Source organism: Tamandua tetradactyla, chromosome 10 (assembly GCF_023851605.1).
Source record: "Tamandua tetradactyla isolate mTamTet1 chromosome 10, mTamTet1.pri, whole genome shotgun sequence".
NCBI classification, from domain to species: Eukaryota; Metazoa; Chordata; class Mammalia; order Pilosa; family Myrmecophagidae; genus Tamandua; species Tamandua tetradactyla.
Genome location: NC_135336.1, coordinates 71,813,262 through 71,830,070, shown reverse-complemented (window position 1 = coordinate 71,830,070; position 16,809 = coordinate 71,813,262). Strand labels below are relative to the sequence as shown.

At 35.6% G+C, this 16,809-nt stretch overlaps 1 protein-coding gene across 2 annotated transcripts in view; it reads right to left on the bottom strand.

The window, feature by feature from the left end:
* The window catches only part of LOC143648531 (multidrug resistance-associated protein 1-like), a 93,376-nt gene that overhangs the window by 12,378 nt on the left and 64,189 nt on the right, over window positions 1–16,809 (bottom strand). For both annotated transcript variants that reach the window (XM_077118720.1, XM_077118721.1), the window contains 3 exons: window positions 10,609–10,763; window positions 8,482–8,637; window positions 5,505–5,704 (listed from right to left, as the gene is read on the bottom strand). In XM_077118720.1, the coding sequence (XP_076974835.1) occupies window positions 5,505–5,704; window positions 8,482–8,637; window positions 10,609–10,763 (511 nt within the window). The remainder of the gene's footprint in view (window positions 1–5,504; window positions 5,705–8,481; window positions 8,638–10,608; window positions 10,764–16,809) is intronic.

The window sequence follows — 16,809 nt, the reverse complement described above, 5'->3', positions numbered from 1 at the left end:
TCTCTGTGGAATCAGTACTACCAATTCAAAATATAAAATATAGTGGACACAGAGGTCTGGGGTCCTCAGGCGTGCATGGACAGAGAAGTAGGGATGAGGAAGTGTGGCCAGCTGCCCATACCACAACCAGTTAGTTGTGTGCCCTGTGACTAGCCACCAGGCATTTATGGGTTGGCTGTGGCCAGCAGCAGCTGAAATACCCAGTCACATAGGCCAAGGTCATTCCCAGTGGGAGCTTGGGGGCCATCAGACCCATTGTGAGATGGTAGTGAGTTCACTTGCCATTTTGGCTGAGAGTAAGAGAGGCTACATCCGAGCAACAAAAGAAGTTCTTCTGGGGGTGACTCCTAGGCCTAATTTCAAGTAGGCTTAGCCTATTCTTTGTGGGGATAAGTTTTATAGGAGCAAACCTCAAAATCAAGGGCGTGGCCCATTGACCTCATCACCCCCACTGCCTGTGAGAATATCAGGAATTCTCCAAATGGGGAAGCTGAATTTTCCCCCTTTCTCCCCAGACCCCCAAGGGGACCCGGAAAACACTTCTTTATTCACTGTTCAAATCACTCTGGGATTCATCGGGGCATCACACTAACCTGGACAAACCTATACGATCTCATGCCCTATTCAAGGTTCCTTTATTTATGGTGTTCAATTAAACAGTCCATATAAGTTAAATTAGGAAATGCACTAGTCAAAATAGAAATTTTGTACCAAATAAACATTTCTCACTTTAGTCTCACACAGAAGTTGAAGTTTTCGGCCTAGCTTTTAGCATATTCTCAAGTACAATCACACTCTCTGAATGAGCTTGGGCCTTGGTTTGTCAGGGAATTACTGACAACCCAAGTGCAAAAAGAGACCTTCAATGCAAACCCAAGCAGACACAAAACCTTAGACAGCTGATGGAAAATAAACTTTCAAAATAAACTTATCAAGATAATCAAATGTCTCAAAGGCAACAGAAAATCATAAATGACATGAAAAGGAAAGCAGATATGGCCCAGTCAAATGACCAAACTAAAACACCAGAGAAGACACAGAATCTGGAACTAATCAAAGATGTTTATACAAGTCTCCTAAATAAATTCATTAGGTTGGCTAATGACATAAAGGATATCAAGAAGACACCAGAAGAGCATAAAGAAGAATTTGAAGGAATAAATAGAAAAATAGCAGATCTCACATAAATGAGAGATACTATAGAACAAATTAAAAATATACTAGAGACAACAGCAGATTTGAAGAGGCAGAAGAAAGAATAAGCAAACTAGAAGACAGGACAATTGGATCTGAATGCACAAAAGAATGAATGGCAAGAAAGATGGAAAAATCGGAATTGGATCTTAGGGAAATAATGGACAACATGAAGCACACAAATGTAACAATCATTCTGCTCCAGAGAAGGAGAAGAGTAAAGGACTAGTAAGAGCAGTTGAAGAGATAATGGGGAAAAACTTTTTCTCAATTCTTATAAAAGACATACATTTTATTTATTTTCAATTCTTATAAAAGACATGCATTTGCAAACCAAAGAAGCTCAACAGACCCCACATAGAATAAATCCAAATAGGGCCACTTCAAGACATATACTAATCAGACTTAAATGTTAAAGAGAAGCAGAAAGTCCTGAAAGCAGCAAGAGAAAAGCAATTCACCACACACAAGGGAAATTACATAAGACTAAGTTTGGAGTACTCAACAGGTACCATGGAGGTGAGAAGGCAGTGGTATGATATATTTAAGATCCTTATAGAGAAAGACTTCTAGTCAAGAATTATTATCCAGCTAAGCTGTCCTTCAAAAGTGAGAGAGAGATTAAAATTTTCACAGAAAAACAAAGGCTGAGAGAATCTGTCAACAAGAGACCTGCCTTATAAGAAATTCTAAAGGCAGTTCTGTTGGCTGAAAGGGGGAGGTCTGGGGGATGGCAAAGAATTGACAAGTAACTTAAAGGATAAAAATGGAGAGAGGAGAAAAGAATAAATATACCTGACAAATAAAAACCAAAAGAAAATATGATGTATTCAAGAACTAACTTTATAGTAATAAGTTTGAAAGTTAATGTATTAAACCCATTAAAAGATACAGATTATCTGAATGGACTAAAAAATATGATCTATCTGTATGCTGCTTACAAGAGACTCATCTTAGACCCAAAGATACAAATAGATTGAAAGTGAAGGGCTAGAAAAAGATGGTTCCATGCAAGCTGTAACCAAAAGAAAGCAGGAGTAGCTATACTTATATCAAACAAAATAGACATTAAATGTAAAGATGCCATAACTGACAAGGAAGGACACTATATATTAATAAAAAAGACTATTCATCAAGAAGAAATAACAATCATAAATGTTTATGCTCCTAATCAAGGAGCTCCAAAGTACATGAGGCAAAGACTGGCAAAACTGAAGGAAGCAATAGAAGTTTCAACAATAACAGCAGGACACTTCAATACACCACTCTCTTCTATAGACAGAATAACCAGACAGAGGATCAAGAAGGAAATAGAGAACTCAAACAATTTGATAAATGAATTAGATTTAACAGACATATATATTACTACACCCCAAACATCAGGATACACATTTTTTCTAGTGCTTATGAATGTTCTCCAGGATAGAGCATAGGCTGTGGCACAGAACAAGTCTCTATAAATTTAAAAAGACTGAAATTATTCAAAGCCCTTTCTCTGACCACAATAGAATGAAGCTGGAAATCAATAACCACAAAGAACCAGAACTTTCAAAAATATATGGGCATTAACACCCTCTTAAATAATCAGTGGGTCAAAGAAGAAATTGCTAGAGAAATTGGTAAATATCTGAATTTTAACCCTTCATATGTATGTGTGATAGACACAGATATAGAGACTTGTGTAAATATGGATATTTTTCTCCCTGCTCAGAAGCCTACTCTCTACATCTATTTTTTTCTCATTGACTTGCAAACTTAATTTTTGCTGCTTCAAGCCCAGTCACATTGTGAAGCGCCGTTCTTTCATTCTATAATCTTAATAAGCTAATTTAGTTATGCCTATAACATTCTTCTCTCAGTGAATATTAACAGAATGAGAAAATGCACACAAATCTGTCTCACAATACTTATTTTCTTGCTATTAAGAAAATTTAGCACAGTGGCAGGATACAAGATTAATGTGCAAAGATCCATAATGTTTCGATACACAAGTAATAACTAACTAAGGAGACAATTAAGGAAAAAATTTCATTAGAAATAGTAACTAAGAATCAAGCATGCAGAAATAAACCTAATCAGGGATGTAAAAGACCTGTAGACAGAGAACAAAAAACACTGCTAAAAGAAATCAAAGATCTACATAGATGGAAAGATATTTTGTACTCATGGATACGGAGGTTAAATGTAAACAAGATGTCAATTCTACCCAAATTAATCTACAGATTCAATACAATACCAATAAAAATTCCAACAGCCTACTTTGAAGACTTGAAAAGTTTGTAATCAAATTTACTTGGAAGGGAAAGAGAACTCAAAAAGCTAAAGATAACCTAAAAAAGAAGAGTGAAGTGGGAGGACTAATACATCCTGACTCTAAAGCTTACTATAAAGATACAGTGGTCAAAACAGGATGGTATTTGCACAAAGATAGAAATATTGACCAATGTAATCAAATCAAGAGTACAGAGATAGATCATCAAATTTATGGTTAATTGATCTGACAAGGTCCCCAAATCCACTGAACTTGGACAAAACAGTCTTTTCAATAAATGGGCATGTGAAAACTGGGTATCAATAGCCAAAAGAATGAAAGAGGACCCCTACCTTACACCCTATACAAAAACTAACTCAAAGTGGATCAAAGACCTAAATATAAAAGCCACTACCATAAAAACCCTAGAAGAAAACATAGGGAAACATACTCAAGACATAGTAATAGGAGATAGCTTCTTATACTTTACACCCAAAGCACAAGAAGCTAAAGAAAAAATAGATAAATGGGAACTCCTCAAGAGTTTGAGGAGGCTTCTGCACCTCAAAGGACTTTATCAAAAAGGTGATGAGGCAGTCAAGTCAATGGGAGAATATATTTGGAAACCACATATTGGGTAAAGGTTTGATATCCTGTATACATAAAGAAATCATACAACTCAACAACAAAAGAACAAACAACACAATTAAAGAATGAACAAAAGATATGAATAGACATTTATTCCAAAGAGCAAGTACAAATGGCTAAAAAACACATGAAGAGATGCTCATCTTCATTAGCTATAAGGAAAATGCAAATCAAGACTACAATGAGATACGTCATAGCTATAAAACTGGCTGCTATTAAACAAAGAGGAAACTACAAGAGAGAGGCCACATCTGAGCAACAAAAGAGGTTTTCTGGAAATAACACTTAGGCATAATTATAGTTAGGCTTAGCTTTTCTGCTACAGAAATAAGTTTCATAAGAGCAAGACTCAAGATCAAGGGTTTGGCCTATTATCTTGGGAGTCCCTAATGTTTGAGAGCATATCGGGGATTTCCAAGGTGGGAGAGTGTAGTAGGGATGTGCCTTTCCTGACAAAAAGGGGGAAAAGAAATGCAACAAAATTAAGTATCAGTGGCTAAGAATGTTCAAATAGAGTCAAAAGTTGTTCTGAAGGCTACTCCATGCAAGCTTCAGACAGATAGTTATTGTTAATTGCCATGGTTTGCCAACCCCCAACCAACATCATTCCTGTTAACCCTAAAGAACATCTAGGGCTCTATCTGAGATTCTATTAAAGTTTCATGCATTAAGTTTACTTTCCTGAAACCCATAACCTCCAGATGGTTCCTAGGACAGATAATTCCTGAAACCTAGAGGGACCAGCCTCTCCAAAGAATATCAAATCACTCTATCCTTCGATCCCATATTACTGATACCTTTTCAACATGAAAAAGTTAGAATGTGCATATCCCTAAAGATTGGGAGAAGGATCAAAGGAGAAGGAGGAGATATAACAGAGAAGATAGGATTTAACAAATGAATATGACTACTGAATCATTATATTGATATATTTCTTTTTAGTCACCAGTGTCTTGGAGCAGCTAAAGCGAAAAACCTGAAATTGTGAACCTATACCAAATTTTGAAATCTGTTTTATAACTACTTGTTAAAATGTACTTTAAAATTTATTGCTTTTTGTATATATATATTATATTTTACAATAAAATGTTAAAAAATATTGTGGGCAAATAAAATATATTTTACAAATATAAAAATACAATATAGAAAGTAATTTCAATTAAAGTAATATTAGTATTTCTAATAGCATCCTACATATAATCGCCAACAAACTTGGGAATTTTTTTTCATATGAATATAAATAGAAAAATTTAGCTTGCATATGTTAAGTATTAGAAGATAATTATGGCTTTAAGATTTTTTATTCTTTGAAGAAATGTCATTTCAAAACACACTTGCTGTTTAGAAATCAGTGACCAAAGATATTCAATAGACTTGTCCTGAGCCGAGTTGACATGACTATCTGCCTTACCTGTTTGCAATTACATTATTGTAGAAACAGACCAAGTTTTCATTCACCACCTCTTTGTTTTGCTGGATGAACCTCTGTTCATGTCCAAATGCTCTGATAGTGGACACCCCTGATAAAGTCTCACCAAAGTGGGAAATGACAGGAGAGCGGGATGCTCCTGCTAAGCGCCGAATCTGCCGGGAGCTTGCCACATAGTATCTCTAATCAGAAGACAGTAAGAGACAACAATGCAATTACTTAAAAACTGCAAGACTCTGTGTAGCAGGTTGAACAGTTGTCCCAAAGGATATGTCCATGTCCTAACCCCCAGTACCTGGGAATTTGGTCTTATTTGGAAATAGGATCTTTGTAACTAAGAACCTTTGGATGAGATCATCCTGGATTAGGGTGAACCTGAATTCAATGACAAATGTCCTTATAAGAGACAGAAAAGACACAGAAACAGAAGGAAAGAATATGCAAAGGTAGAGACTGGAGGGATGCCTCTACAAACCAAGGAACACCAATGATTGACCACAGCCACCAGAAATTAGGATAAAGGCATGGAATGGATTTACCTTTAGAGCCTCTAGAAGGAACCAATTCTACTGGCACCTAGATCTTGGACTTTTGAATTCCAAAACTATGCAGTATGCTAAGACTGTGACCTGCCCATTGACTTAAATGATGGAAATAGGCCAATAAACAAATTTTCACACCTAAATATAATTACAGTAAAAATATTTATCTCAGAAAAATACCTCAGGTTGAGGACAGTCGGGAGTGCTGGGGACTGTGCCTAGTTATTGGAACATGCCTTGAATTAACTAATCAGTTATATAATTTCTACAAATTGGAAATGAAAATCTGGCAAAAAACTGCCAGATTTTTTAATATTTTTCAGGACAATCATAAAATCAGGAATTTTATTTAAAATCTCTTACTTTAAAATAACTTTATTTTTGTAAAAAAACAGAAATATATCCCAGGTTATGTAGGATCCATTAGTCTGTAGTTTATAAGCTCTGCTCCATGCTAAGTGCTCTAGACAATGCAAAGAATCTTGACATATTAGGGATGTAAGGGGGCTTGGAGATTGTCTAGTTCAGAAATTATGTTTGGGGAGATGCAGATCCTTTTGAGTTACTAATGCTAAGACACTTTTTTTTTAAACAAATGTACATATGCATATGCACTTGGAACTTTTCAAAAAATTTCAGTGAATTTTAGAACCCCCGGAGTCCATCCATGGATCTGTCCAGACAATCTCGTTGAAGAACCTCTGATCTAGATCAGTGCTTCTCATACCCACAGATTTCTGAGTCCTACCCCAAGAGGTTCTGATTCAGTAGATCTGGGCTATGGTCCATAGGTCCATGGAGCACACACTGAGTAGCAGGGATCAAAATAAAAACTCTTATTTTAAAGGGGAAGAAAATGAAGCCTCAAAAAGGAAAGTGCTATGCTAAGCAAGGTGGCTAGAACCTGAGGCTCCTTAATCCAAATTCAGGACTCATACCATTCAGCTCCCCATATTAAGACATAGTTTTTAAATACTTTTCCAGTCCTGGTCACATTATTACAGTTTATCAACTACCATTCTATCACATATAATTATATTATTTCCTTTATGATATGAGGGATCTTTTTGTGTTTTTTTTAAAGCAGATACAATTGATCTTTAATAGCATTCCTCAATCTCTAGACCTTTTAAACACAAGGCATAGTCTCTGCCTCCAGATAATTTATAATCTCATTAAGAAGACACTTAGTGGCCTCTGGCAAAAAAATAGCTAAAATGCTAGCAGAATAATAAGTCTAAAATACATGGGTGAGTCAGATCTCTGTGTAATAGTCTGATAGAGAATTCCTCACATAGAGAATGGAAACTGAGCCAGGCCAGGAAGAGTGAATAACATCCAAGCAGGTAGAAATAACAGAAAACATATGAAATAGGAGACATAGTCATGCTGGTAAAGAGACAGAAATGAGCAAATGATTACAACTTGAGCAGATTCAATTACAATATGAATTTTAAAACTTAGGTTTTTAGAAAGCATTAAACTACAAAAACTGCAGACATGGGCAGGCCATGGTGGCTCAGCAAGCAGAGTTCTTGCTTGCCATGCCAGAGACCTGGATTTGTTTCCCAGTGCCGGTCTCGGCAAAAAAAAAAAAAAAAGAACTGCAAGCATTTGTGATAAAAGCCTCAGTAGACTTTGGTATTCACGACATATTAAAAATTTTGTTTTACACTGAAGCCTCACAGTGACACAATTTTGGAGTACAAAGTGGCTGATCAATCTTAATTGGAATGTAAAGATATTACCTAAGTAACATGAAAGGCATTTCTAGTTCTTCCATCAACAATTTGCTGTATCTGGGATAATTAAAAGGCCAAAAAAAAAAGCAGTATTTGTTTCTCTCGGAAACGCAGGAAAATTAATTTTCTTTTGAAATGTAAACAATATGTAGGAGATGGGGTGCCCATAAAAATATACAATCCAGTTTTCCCATTGCAGGACACATAAATGACTGCCAGTCACAGCTTTTGCTCCTCTGGATCTATCACTGTCTTGTATTAGCATGGAGGCCACTTTTCTTGAAGGTTGTTCCCAGCCAATGACTGAGTGTGGCACAGGATGCTAAGGCAAGCCCATTTCAGGGACCCATGGAAACCTCTACTGGGGGGCTTTGATTGACAATTCCCCATTTATTTGGCTGAACAGGAGCCTTCCTACTCAATCTTCCTTCCTACCTCTCCTTTCTTAACAGAGGTCAGACCTGTATTGCTATCTCAGGCTTTCCCCACCTTCTCCTGCTCTCTCACATTTATCCTTCACAGGCATTTCCAGCAATACATTTCTAGCACATCTAATCCCTTCTTAAAGTCTGCCTCTTAGAGGATCTGGACTAACAGGAGGTTTAAGTAGGTCTGAAACTATAGTTGACTGTGGACTTGAAAGTTATTAATACAGATAAAAACCCATGTACTTACTTGTATAATAAAATAGAGGAAAACCAAGGGAATCACTCCCAGAATGAAGAGAGGCAAAGCTCCCACAATGACCAAAACTGTCCCAATAACATCCAGTGTACAGTTCACCCAGGTCCGTAAGTAGTAATGGAAACGAAGATCAATTATAAACATGTCCTGAAAAATGTGATACGGGTCATTTCATTTTTCATTCTTCATTGTTTATAATAGGGGAAGGAAAATACACAATTCAGTGGGAAAAACAAAGGTTTACCCAGATACAACAATCTGATGATTAAATAAGTTTAATTATATGTTTTTTGCCCAGTCAACCCTTCACCATATACATTTGTTCTATGGCCAACTGTACCAATTAAAAGGGCATTATAGAAAGAAGATGCCTATGGTCAAGCAATTGTATTACACAGTGACAACTGCAGGATACTTAAATTATGAAACTAAAGTCAAATCCCACTGAAAATATCTCTATAATGCAAAGCCAGCACTTGAGTTTTTAGGGGCACTGAGCTATGACTATTCACTTCTCGTAAATTATAAAACACTCCGCTAGCATGGTTATCCACTGGAAACATGTCCAATGTCCTTCTTGGGTAGCTGGATCCTACCCATATCAGAAGTGGCAGAAAAGCAGAATAAGCTTCATTTACAGTATTAGAAACTGAAAGATGGAAGTGGACAATGGGAAGGAGAGAAGGACATTGGAAAAACCATGCCTTAATTCACACCTTGTTGTAAATAACAAAATCAAATCTATGTTGGTGGTACAAGGTATAACATATGAGATTCCAGGGCGTAGAAAGACATATGAACCTTGAAAGGATAGAACTACTTAGTTCAGGACAAAACTAAAATATAAATTAGAGATGGGATTTTATTGATTCTTAGTTTTGCTTTGGGATTTCCATGGTTACCTCGAAATAGTGAAAGAACATCACATTCATAAGCAACTTCCTGTCATTAGAAGCTACCACCCCACACTCTCACCTGCTCAAGATCCAATAATTGAAACTTTACTTAATACAAAAATGATAGCTATTCAATAGGACCATAATAGGAGATGGCCACTAGGGAGACAGAGAATGCCAGTGACCAAGCTCTTCTCTAAATTCTTAAAGAACAGCGTGCATATTGGTATAATTAAGGAAGGTTAATAATCCATCAATTATTATGTCAGATACTTTCATTTATATTTTCAGGGATTCTTATCACTTTGCATGCACATACATATACACAAACACACAAATGAATTTTTGCATACATGCATAAACATATTGATATATTTTACAGTTATATACCTGTACTAATTCAGGAACCACTAGCAAAACGTAGCTATTAGCACTATAAATGGGCTACTGCAAATTGAGATGTGATATAAATATAAATACAAACCAGATTTCAAACACTCTGTATGAAAAAAAGAATATAAAATATTTCAATATTTTTTATTTAGAATAGTTTGAAATGAAAATGTTTTAGATAAAAGGTATTAGATTAAATATATTATAATTAAGTTCAAGTGTTTCTTTTTACTTTTTTATTGTGGCTAGTAGAAAATTTTTAAATTACATATGTGCCTTGCATATTCCTATTGGACAATGCAACTGTAAATGATTAGTGGCAAGAAACAACAGAGAAAGCAATTATAAATGCTTAATATTAAATAAAAACAGGTAAAATCCTATAGGTAAGCAGAGATACTATGGAAATTTCCACCTATCCCCAAACACCATAAACAATTTGATGATTTTCTTAAAGGCAAAAAGATTTCAGAGTCCAGATATCTCCACATAGACTTTCATTTTCTTCCTTTTCCTCACCTAAACCACTGATTCTTTAACTCAATATGTGTAAGAATTGGAATTGTACAAACCAAAAGCACATGTATTTTATGGACTCTTTAAGCAATTTTCAAGGGTTATTTTGATTATAATTGTAAGATGTGACTCTATTACACAACAGTTATAAATGTCCCAAGAATTAGAAAATAATTTAACAATGAAATCTATACTAAATACCATCCCATTTTTTTAGGAAAACATTTTTAATAAGATGTCTAAGGCATTATAAAGTTCTAAACATGTATCATCATTCTTAGGTATGCTATTTATAAGGTATGTTTTTACTTACTTTGGTGAACCGGTTGATAATTTGGCCTATGGGATTGGTTTCAAAAAACTGCAGTGGGAGGTGCAGCACATTATTCAACAGCTGGGTGTACAAGGTTCGGGAAGCAGCCAGGGATCCTTTGGTGAGCACATAGGCTCCACAGCAGACAAAGAGACCTAAACAGAAATTGTTATCAGATTCATGATAACATCTTAAGGGAAGTTTTGTGCTTTAACTCTCAAAATGTAGCTCATAATTCCTTGTATTATCTTTTTTTAATTGAAAACCCAGATATTATACTTAGACTCTGCAGTTGTGGACCAAACTAAGCATAAATATGTATGGTGCATGGGAAATAAATATGGACATTTCTGATGAGCCATGATACCAGAAAATGGCTCTTCTTTTAATGGTCATAAATTCTGGCAAAATGCACAGAAGACAGCTAGCTCTATTTCAGAGAATTTTAGCAATCAATTAACTTCATGATATTAGTGGGACACAGTGAGAATCACTAATGCTGTTAGTTAAATAGTTCCTGTTCTCCCAGCTTCTAGGTACATGGTGGAGCTGTACTATCTGGCTTCCTTGTGGTTGGTGGGTGTGAGGGGGTGGGGAGCACAAATGAATACTTTTAGATACATGTCAAATGGAGTTAGAGCATTTAACTGCTGATGACAGATCTGCCATAGTTTCTATTCCCTCTGCACAATGCCTGCCAACATTAAAATGGTAGTTCAACTGCTCCTTCAACTTGTACCCCTAAGGGCCTCAGATGAGCAGAGCCCCTTTGCTGACCCAGAACGGACAAATGAGAAATAAACTTTTTGTATGTGTGAAGCTACTGAGATTTGGTGGAAAGTAGGGGTGGGGTTGGTTGTTCTTTCAATAACTCAGAATGCAGATAATATATATACAACAAAATTGTAGCTTGAGTGGAAGAGATTGGAAAACAGTTGTTATAAGCATATTCCAGCTGTTAGCTGCATTTGACAAAAGAATGATAAGAAAGATACAAGCTCCGAAAAGAATTATCCAGTTTGTAAGGAGTGAAAGGAAAAAGGATCCAGAAATTTGGGAACTTGTAGGGTTAGAAGAAGAAACGCTTTGTTATAATGACTGGTTTAAGGATGGAGATGTGATCCAAATTGTTTCAAAGTAATTCCACTGACTTGTATGGAAGTTCCTTGAAAGAATGGTTATATCTCCATCACCATGCGAAGCTTGCGAATGAAAACAAGGAGAAAAGAATAGAACTGATAAAGAAAGTAATTTAAGCCTATTGGCATCTATTTAAGACTCTCAATCAAGTTGCTTTCAGAGTCCTATGCCTGGACTTTTCAGTTTAGGGAATCACTGAATTTTCAAATTACTTAAGCCAGATTGTTCCTGGGTCTTAACTGATACGCAATTTTCCCACTGCACTCTAATACATGAAATTGCTATTAAAAAGTGTGTTGCAGGTGGTGCAATGGTGGCTCAGTGGCAGAATTCTCGCCTGCCATGCCATAGACCCGGGTTTAATTCTTGGAGCCTGTCCATGCCAAAATTTTGTGTTGCCAGTATTTTCTTTATAACAACATCAAAATAGTTAACTCTGATAATCTGAAATTCTTTTAGCTAGTTCCTTTATATTTGTGAATAATATACAGCTATTAATTAATTTCTCAGTTTTGAGCAGTTTCTATTATTTTCCATACTTTTTCTCTGTCCAAAAATAGGTCCTTTTTCCCTCAAAAAATATTCAGAGTTTACATTACTACTATACACATATTATTCACAAAGTTCACTAAATTAATAGAGCTTGTACCACTGGCTTTTTTCCCCATAGGTGTAGATTTCTATGCATCCGATACTAATTTATTCACAAGCACTTTAATAGCTAGCAAATCTCTTCTCAATATATTCAAACTCATCGGATATTCTATTATTATTTCTTCATACTATTCATCTGCCTCCCTACTCCAACATAAACTACCCACAACAAACCTTCACTATTTTAAAAATATTTCCTTTAATTGTACTAAACTTTTTTTTTGTATGCTGTATGGCAGGGTCACATTTCATTCTTTTTCCATGTGAGTATCCCGTTATTGCAGCACCATTGGTTGTATTTTTTGTTTGATTGGTTGTTTTTGCTGGTTTCTTTGTTTGTTTGGGAAGTGCATGGGCTGGGAATTCAACCCAGGTCTCCCACCTGGCAGGCGAGAATTCTACCACTGAATTACCCTCGCATCCCCTGTACTGTACTTTTCAATGTCCCTCTTTTTACTCTTACCTTCTGTCTTTCTGGTCTCAAATGGAATGGTTGCCAGAGCAAGCATTTATTGGCATTCTTCAGTTAGGGGAAATGTTTTTAAATATTATATATTTGATGATTTTCTCTTCTAATTACTGAAATTATTTTTATGTGAATTCTTGTTAATGAATGTGGAACTTCCTGCACTGTCTCTTTCATTTTCTTTTACATATCATTTTCTATTTCTGTTTTTGATGTAAATTTGGGACAAGTTCTTCTAATTATCTTCTTATACTTGCTCAGTATTTTAATATTCTTTAAAATTCTCAAGAACACCCTTGTTCTCAATTAAATTTTATTTTAGTGCATTCTGCACTTAATTTATACAATAATTTTAATAATTTTAATCACAGAAGACACTTCTTAGACATTTTTAAGCTTCTCTTCTATTCCAAGTATGACTATTTTAGTGCTGAGATCAATTATTCAAATTATCAGCTCTGGTTTGTACTGTGGGTCTGATTAAAATGCATGACCAGCCATCATGATCAGTTTAAACATATGAGGGAAAGACCTGGTTAGTTAATACAGGTATCTGGCTTGGCTTTCTTCTGCTATTGCATACATTTATTTTTCCAACATTTCTCTCCCCTAAATGGAAGGTCTTGCCTCAGGTTCTTTATGTGGGAGGGTAGCACACTGGAAGTCTTCACATCAGGATCCAGCATATAGCTAGAAGCTTCTCCAAAAACCACAACAAGGAAGCTTTCTTTTATGTAAGCCACCTGCACTAGGAACCCTCATTTCTCTTATGGGATCAGCTGTCTAGTTTTCCTTGTGCTGCTACTATACCAGTTGCTGTACATATTGGTGGCAGTGGTGGGATGGGTCCAGGCCAGCAGAACAATCCTCTAATGAATTACTTTAAATATTTCCATACAATTCAATCCTACTCTGTACCTGTGATGCTGAAAGCGTATAGGTTTCTCCTGGGCTCACGTGAGAACAACTCCAGAATCCTCCTGTTACAGCTTTTCCAGTATCTGTTCCTGGCTCAACAGGAACAGATTATCTAGCAGTATAATCTCTGATATAGAAATTTATCACTCTTCAATCCCCTGAAGCCTCTCCTTTTATATTTAGTCACTGCAGTTTCAGTGCAATTTTGTGAGGTAAGGAAAGTAAACGATCCACTTGGTCACCTTAAACTGGAAGCAGCAGCATACTCTTTCAACATTACACGTTGAAAATAAGGTGCCTATACTTTACACATTGGACTGGAGAAAGGAAATTCCTAAAAGTGGGGTATAAAATAATAGATTAGGGACATTCGGACTGTCTTAGAGACATTCTAAAGCAAGTGGTTGGAACCAAGGTAAAAAGGCTCCGGGCTATCATTTTTTTAGGTAAGATCTATAAAGTTGTTATAAAAAACAGATATAACAGATAAACATATTTTCTGCTTCAGTACTCCCGTTTTGATTGAATGTCAGCTTTTTTATATTATTCATATCAGGTCTCTTGTAATAACATGTGAAAGTGCTGTCATACTACAATCTCAAAAAAAAAACCAAACAGCTATGATGATGTCAATGAATACACCTGCTTTTAAACTAAGAAATAATTTTAGTATATAAAAAATTCAGAAATTACAGATTTTGATTACTTGGCTCACTTTACTTATGGAAATCTAACTTACAGTTGCATTAATAAGCCTTGTAAAAAATTTAAAACTTTTAAAATATAAAATAAAAATGAAAAAGGGAAAATTAGAGTGGTTTAAATTCTAGTAATCAGGGAGCACTAAAAACAAAAAGCCAAGCAGGAAAAATCTTTATGATTAACTTGTGCATAATCTGCTGTCTCCATTACAAAACACTTCTGGTATTCACAATAACTAATAAAATTTTATACAAATATCATTGTGAGCATTAAACTTGCATACTTTGTCTCCTATAGGGACTGACATTTATTCACTGAAGGTTTTAAAATGACCTTTAAAAAATGCTGAATCTACCCTAAAGCTGAATCTACACTAATTTAGAACATTAGTTCACCGGGTTGGCATGAATTTAACCCTTCATATGTATGTGTGACAGACATAAATAAAGAGACTCGTGTAAATACAGGTATTTTTCTCCCTGTTCAGAAGTCTTCACACTACATCTGTTTTTTTCTCATTGACATGCAAACTTGACTTTTGCTGCTTCAAGCCCAGACACATTGTGAAGCCCTGTTCTTTCATTTTATAGATAATCTTCTATAAATAATTTAGTTATGGCTGTAACATTCTTCTCTCAGTGAATACTGTTAACACAATGAGAGAATGAACATAAATCTGTCTCACGATATTTGCTTATTTTCTGGTGGAGAAACTTCTAAACAGTACTATGGCCATATAATAAATATAAAATGGGAAAAGAAAAAGAGGAGAAAGGTCTTGACAAGGTTCCACAGTTTCTCTTTTGTCTTCATTTTCTATTCCCAAAAGCATATTTCTCTCCCTGTCTTCCTTTATGAATATCTTTGGATGTCACAATTTTCACATAGTCACCTCTAATATTTTCTTATTTGAACTTGTCAGCACTCTGTCTCAAATTACCTTCCTTTCTTCTTACAAACACAATAAACTTTCTCTATTTTATAATTATTCCCTTTAATTGTACTATACTTTTGAATGTTCCTCTTACTCTTTCATGTCACCTTTTTTGAAGGATAATACCCATATAATGTTTCTACTCCTCAACTTTTAAACAGTTTTTATGACTATGGCTGTTACCAGCCATTGGACTGTGGATATATTACTTACCTTCTCTATAGTTAAATAATAACTAGCATTTATTGCACTCTTCTTATGTGTGCAACACTTTTCTATGCACTCTACACATATTTCATTATTTAATAACTACAACCATATTTGGGTGGGAATTATTTATAATTTACAAGTGATAAAACTGAAATTATAAGTAAATGTCCAAATTTGAGGACACTTTCATTAGAATGTGAAGCTAAATGAGTTACTATATTAGTTTAAACTATATGAAATTGCCATGTTGGGTGTCAGTCAAGGTCAAATACATACGATTTCATTTGGATCAACCTCTATAACTAAGACTTTGGGTTTCCAGGGAGAGCAAGTATTTACATTATAGTGGTTGTTGCTTTATCTCTTCATACTCTCGGTTCACCTTCTCAGAAGCCAGCTCCCTAACCCTCTGCAGGTCGACATTCCCCAAAACACTGTCCTTTACCCTTGTGGCTGCTACTCCTTATTTACCATGATCACATCTATCTTGGCTTCGTTCATCATCCCTATAAAGTGATGTCAAGTCTAAACAGAACCATAGAGCTACAGAAAGTTCAAGTTTGGAGGAAAGCCAAGTCTTATCAGTCTGAGCCCTGAATTTTACATATAAAGAAGCCTGCTTTCCCTTCCAGACATGCATTTTAATCGGCCTGGGGGTGAAGGGGGTTACAAAAAGCTTCATCATCTCCCCTTAAATGTGTCCAAAACTGAATTCAGTATTTCTCTACTCTTTCAATAAGGTTTTCTCCTGCTTTTCTTATTTTCATCACCATTGTTCTCCCCATCATCCAACTTGAACCAAAAATTCATGAATGTTGCCTTCTTTCTACTCACTTTCAAATCAATAGCTCCTTTAAATGTCTTCACTACAGTGTCTATCCTATCCACTGCAGTTATCTGGTTATTTGTTCATTCATACATATCTGTTCATCACATATTTATTCAATACTATTCTGTGCCTGATCCATTGGTGAGCATTGGACTAGATTCCTTGTGTGGTATGAAGATGCTCCAGATAAGAGATCTTAAACTAGATTACCTCCCACCCAGACTCTGATCTAGACACATGATTATTTCTTCGCTATCAACCCCGACTTCTCCCTGGTCTCCCTGATTTTAGTTACGTCCATTAAATGTCTACCTTTTTTCATCACTGTCAAATTCTTCTAGGTCTGAA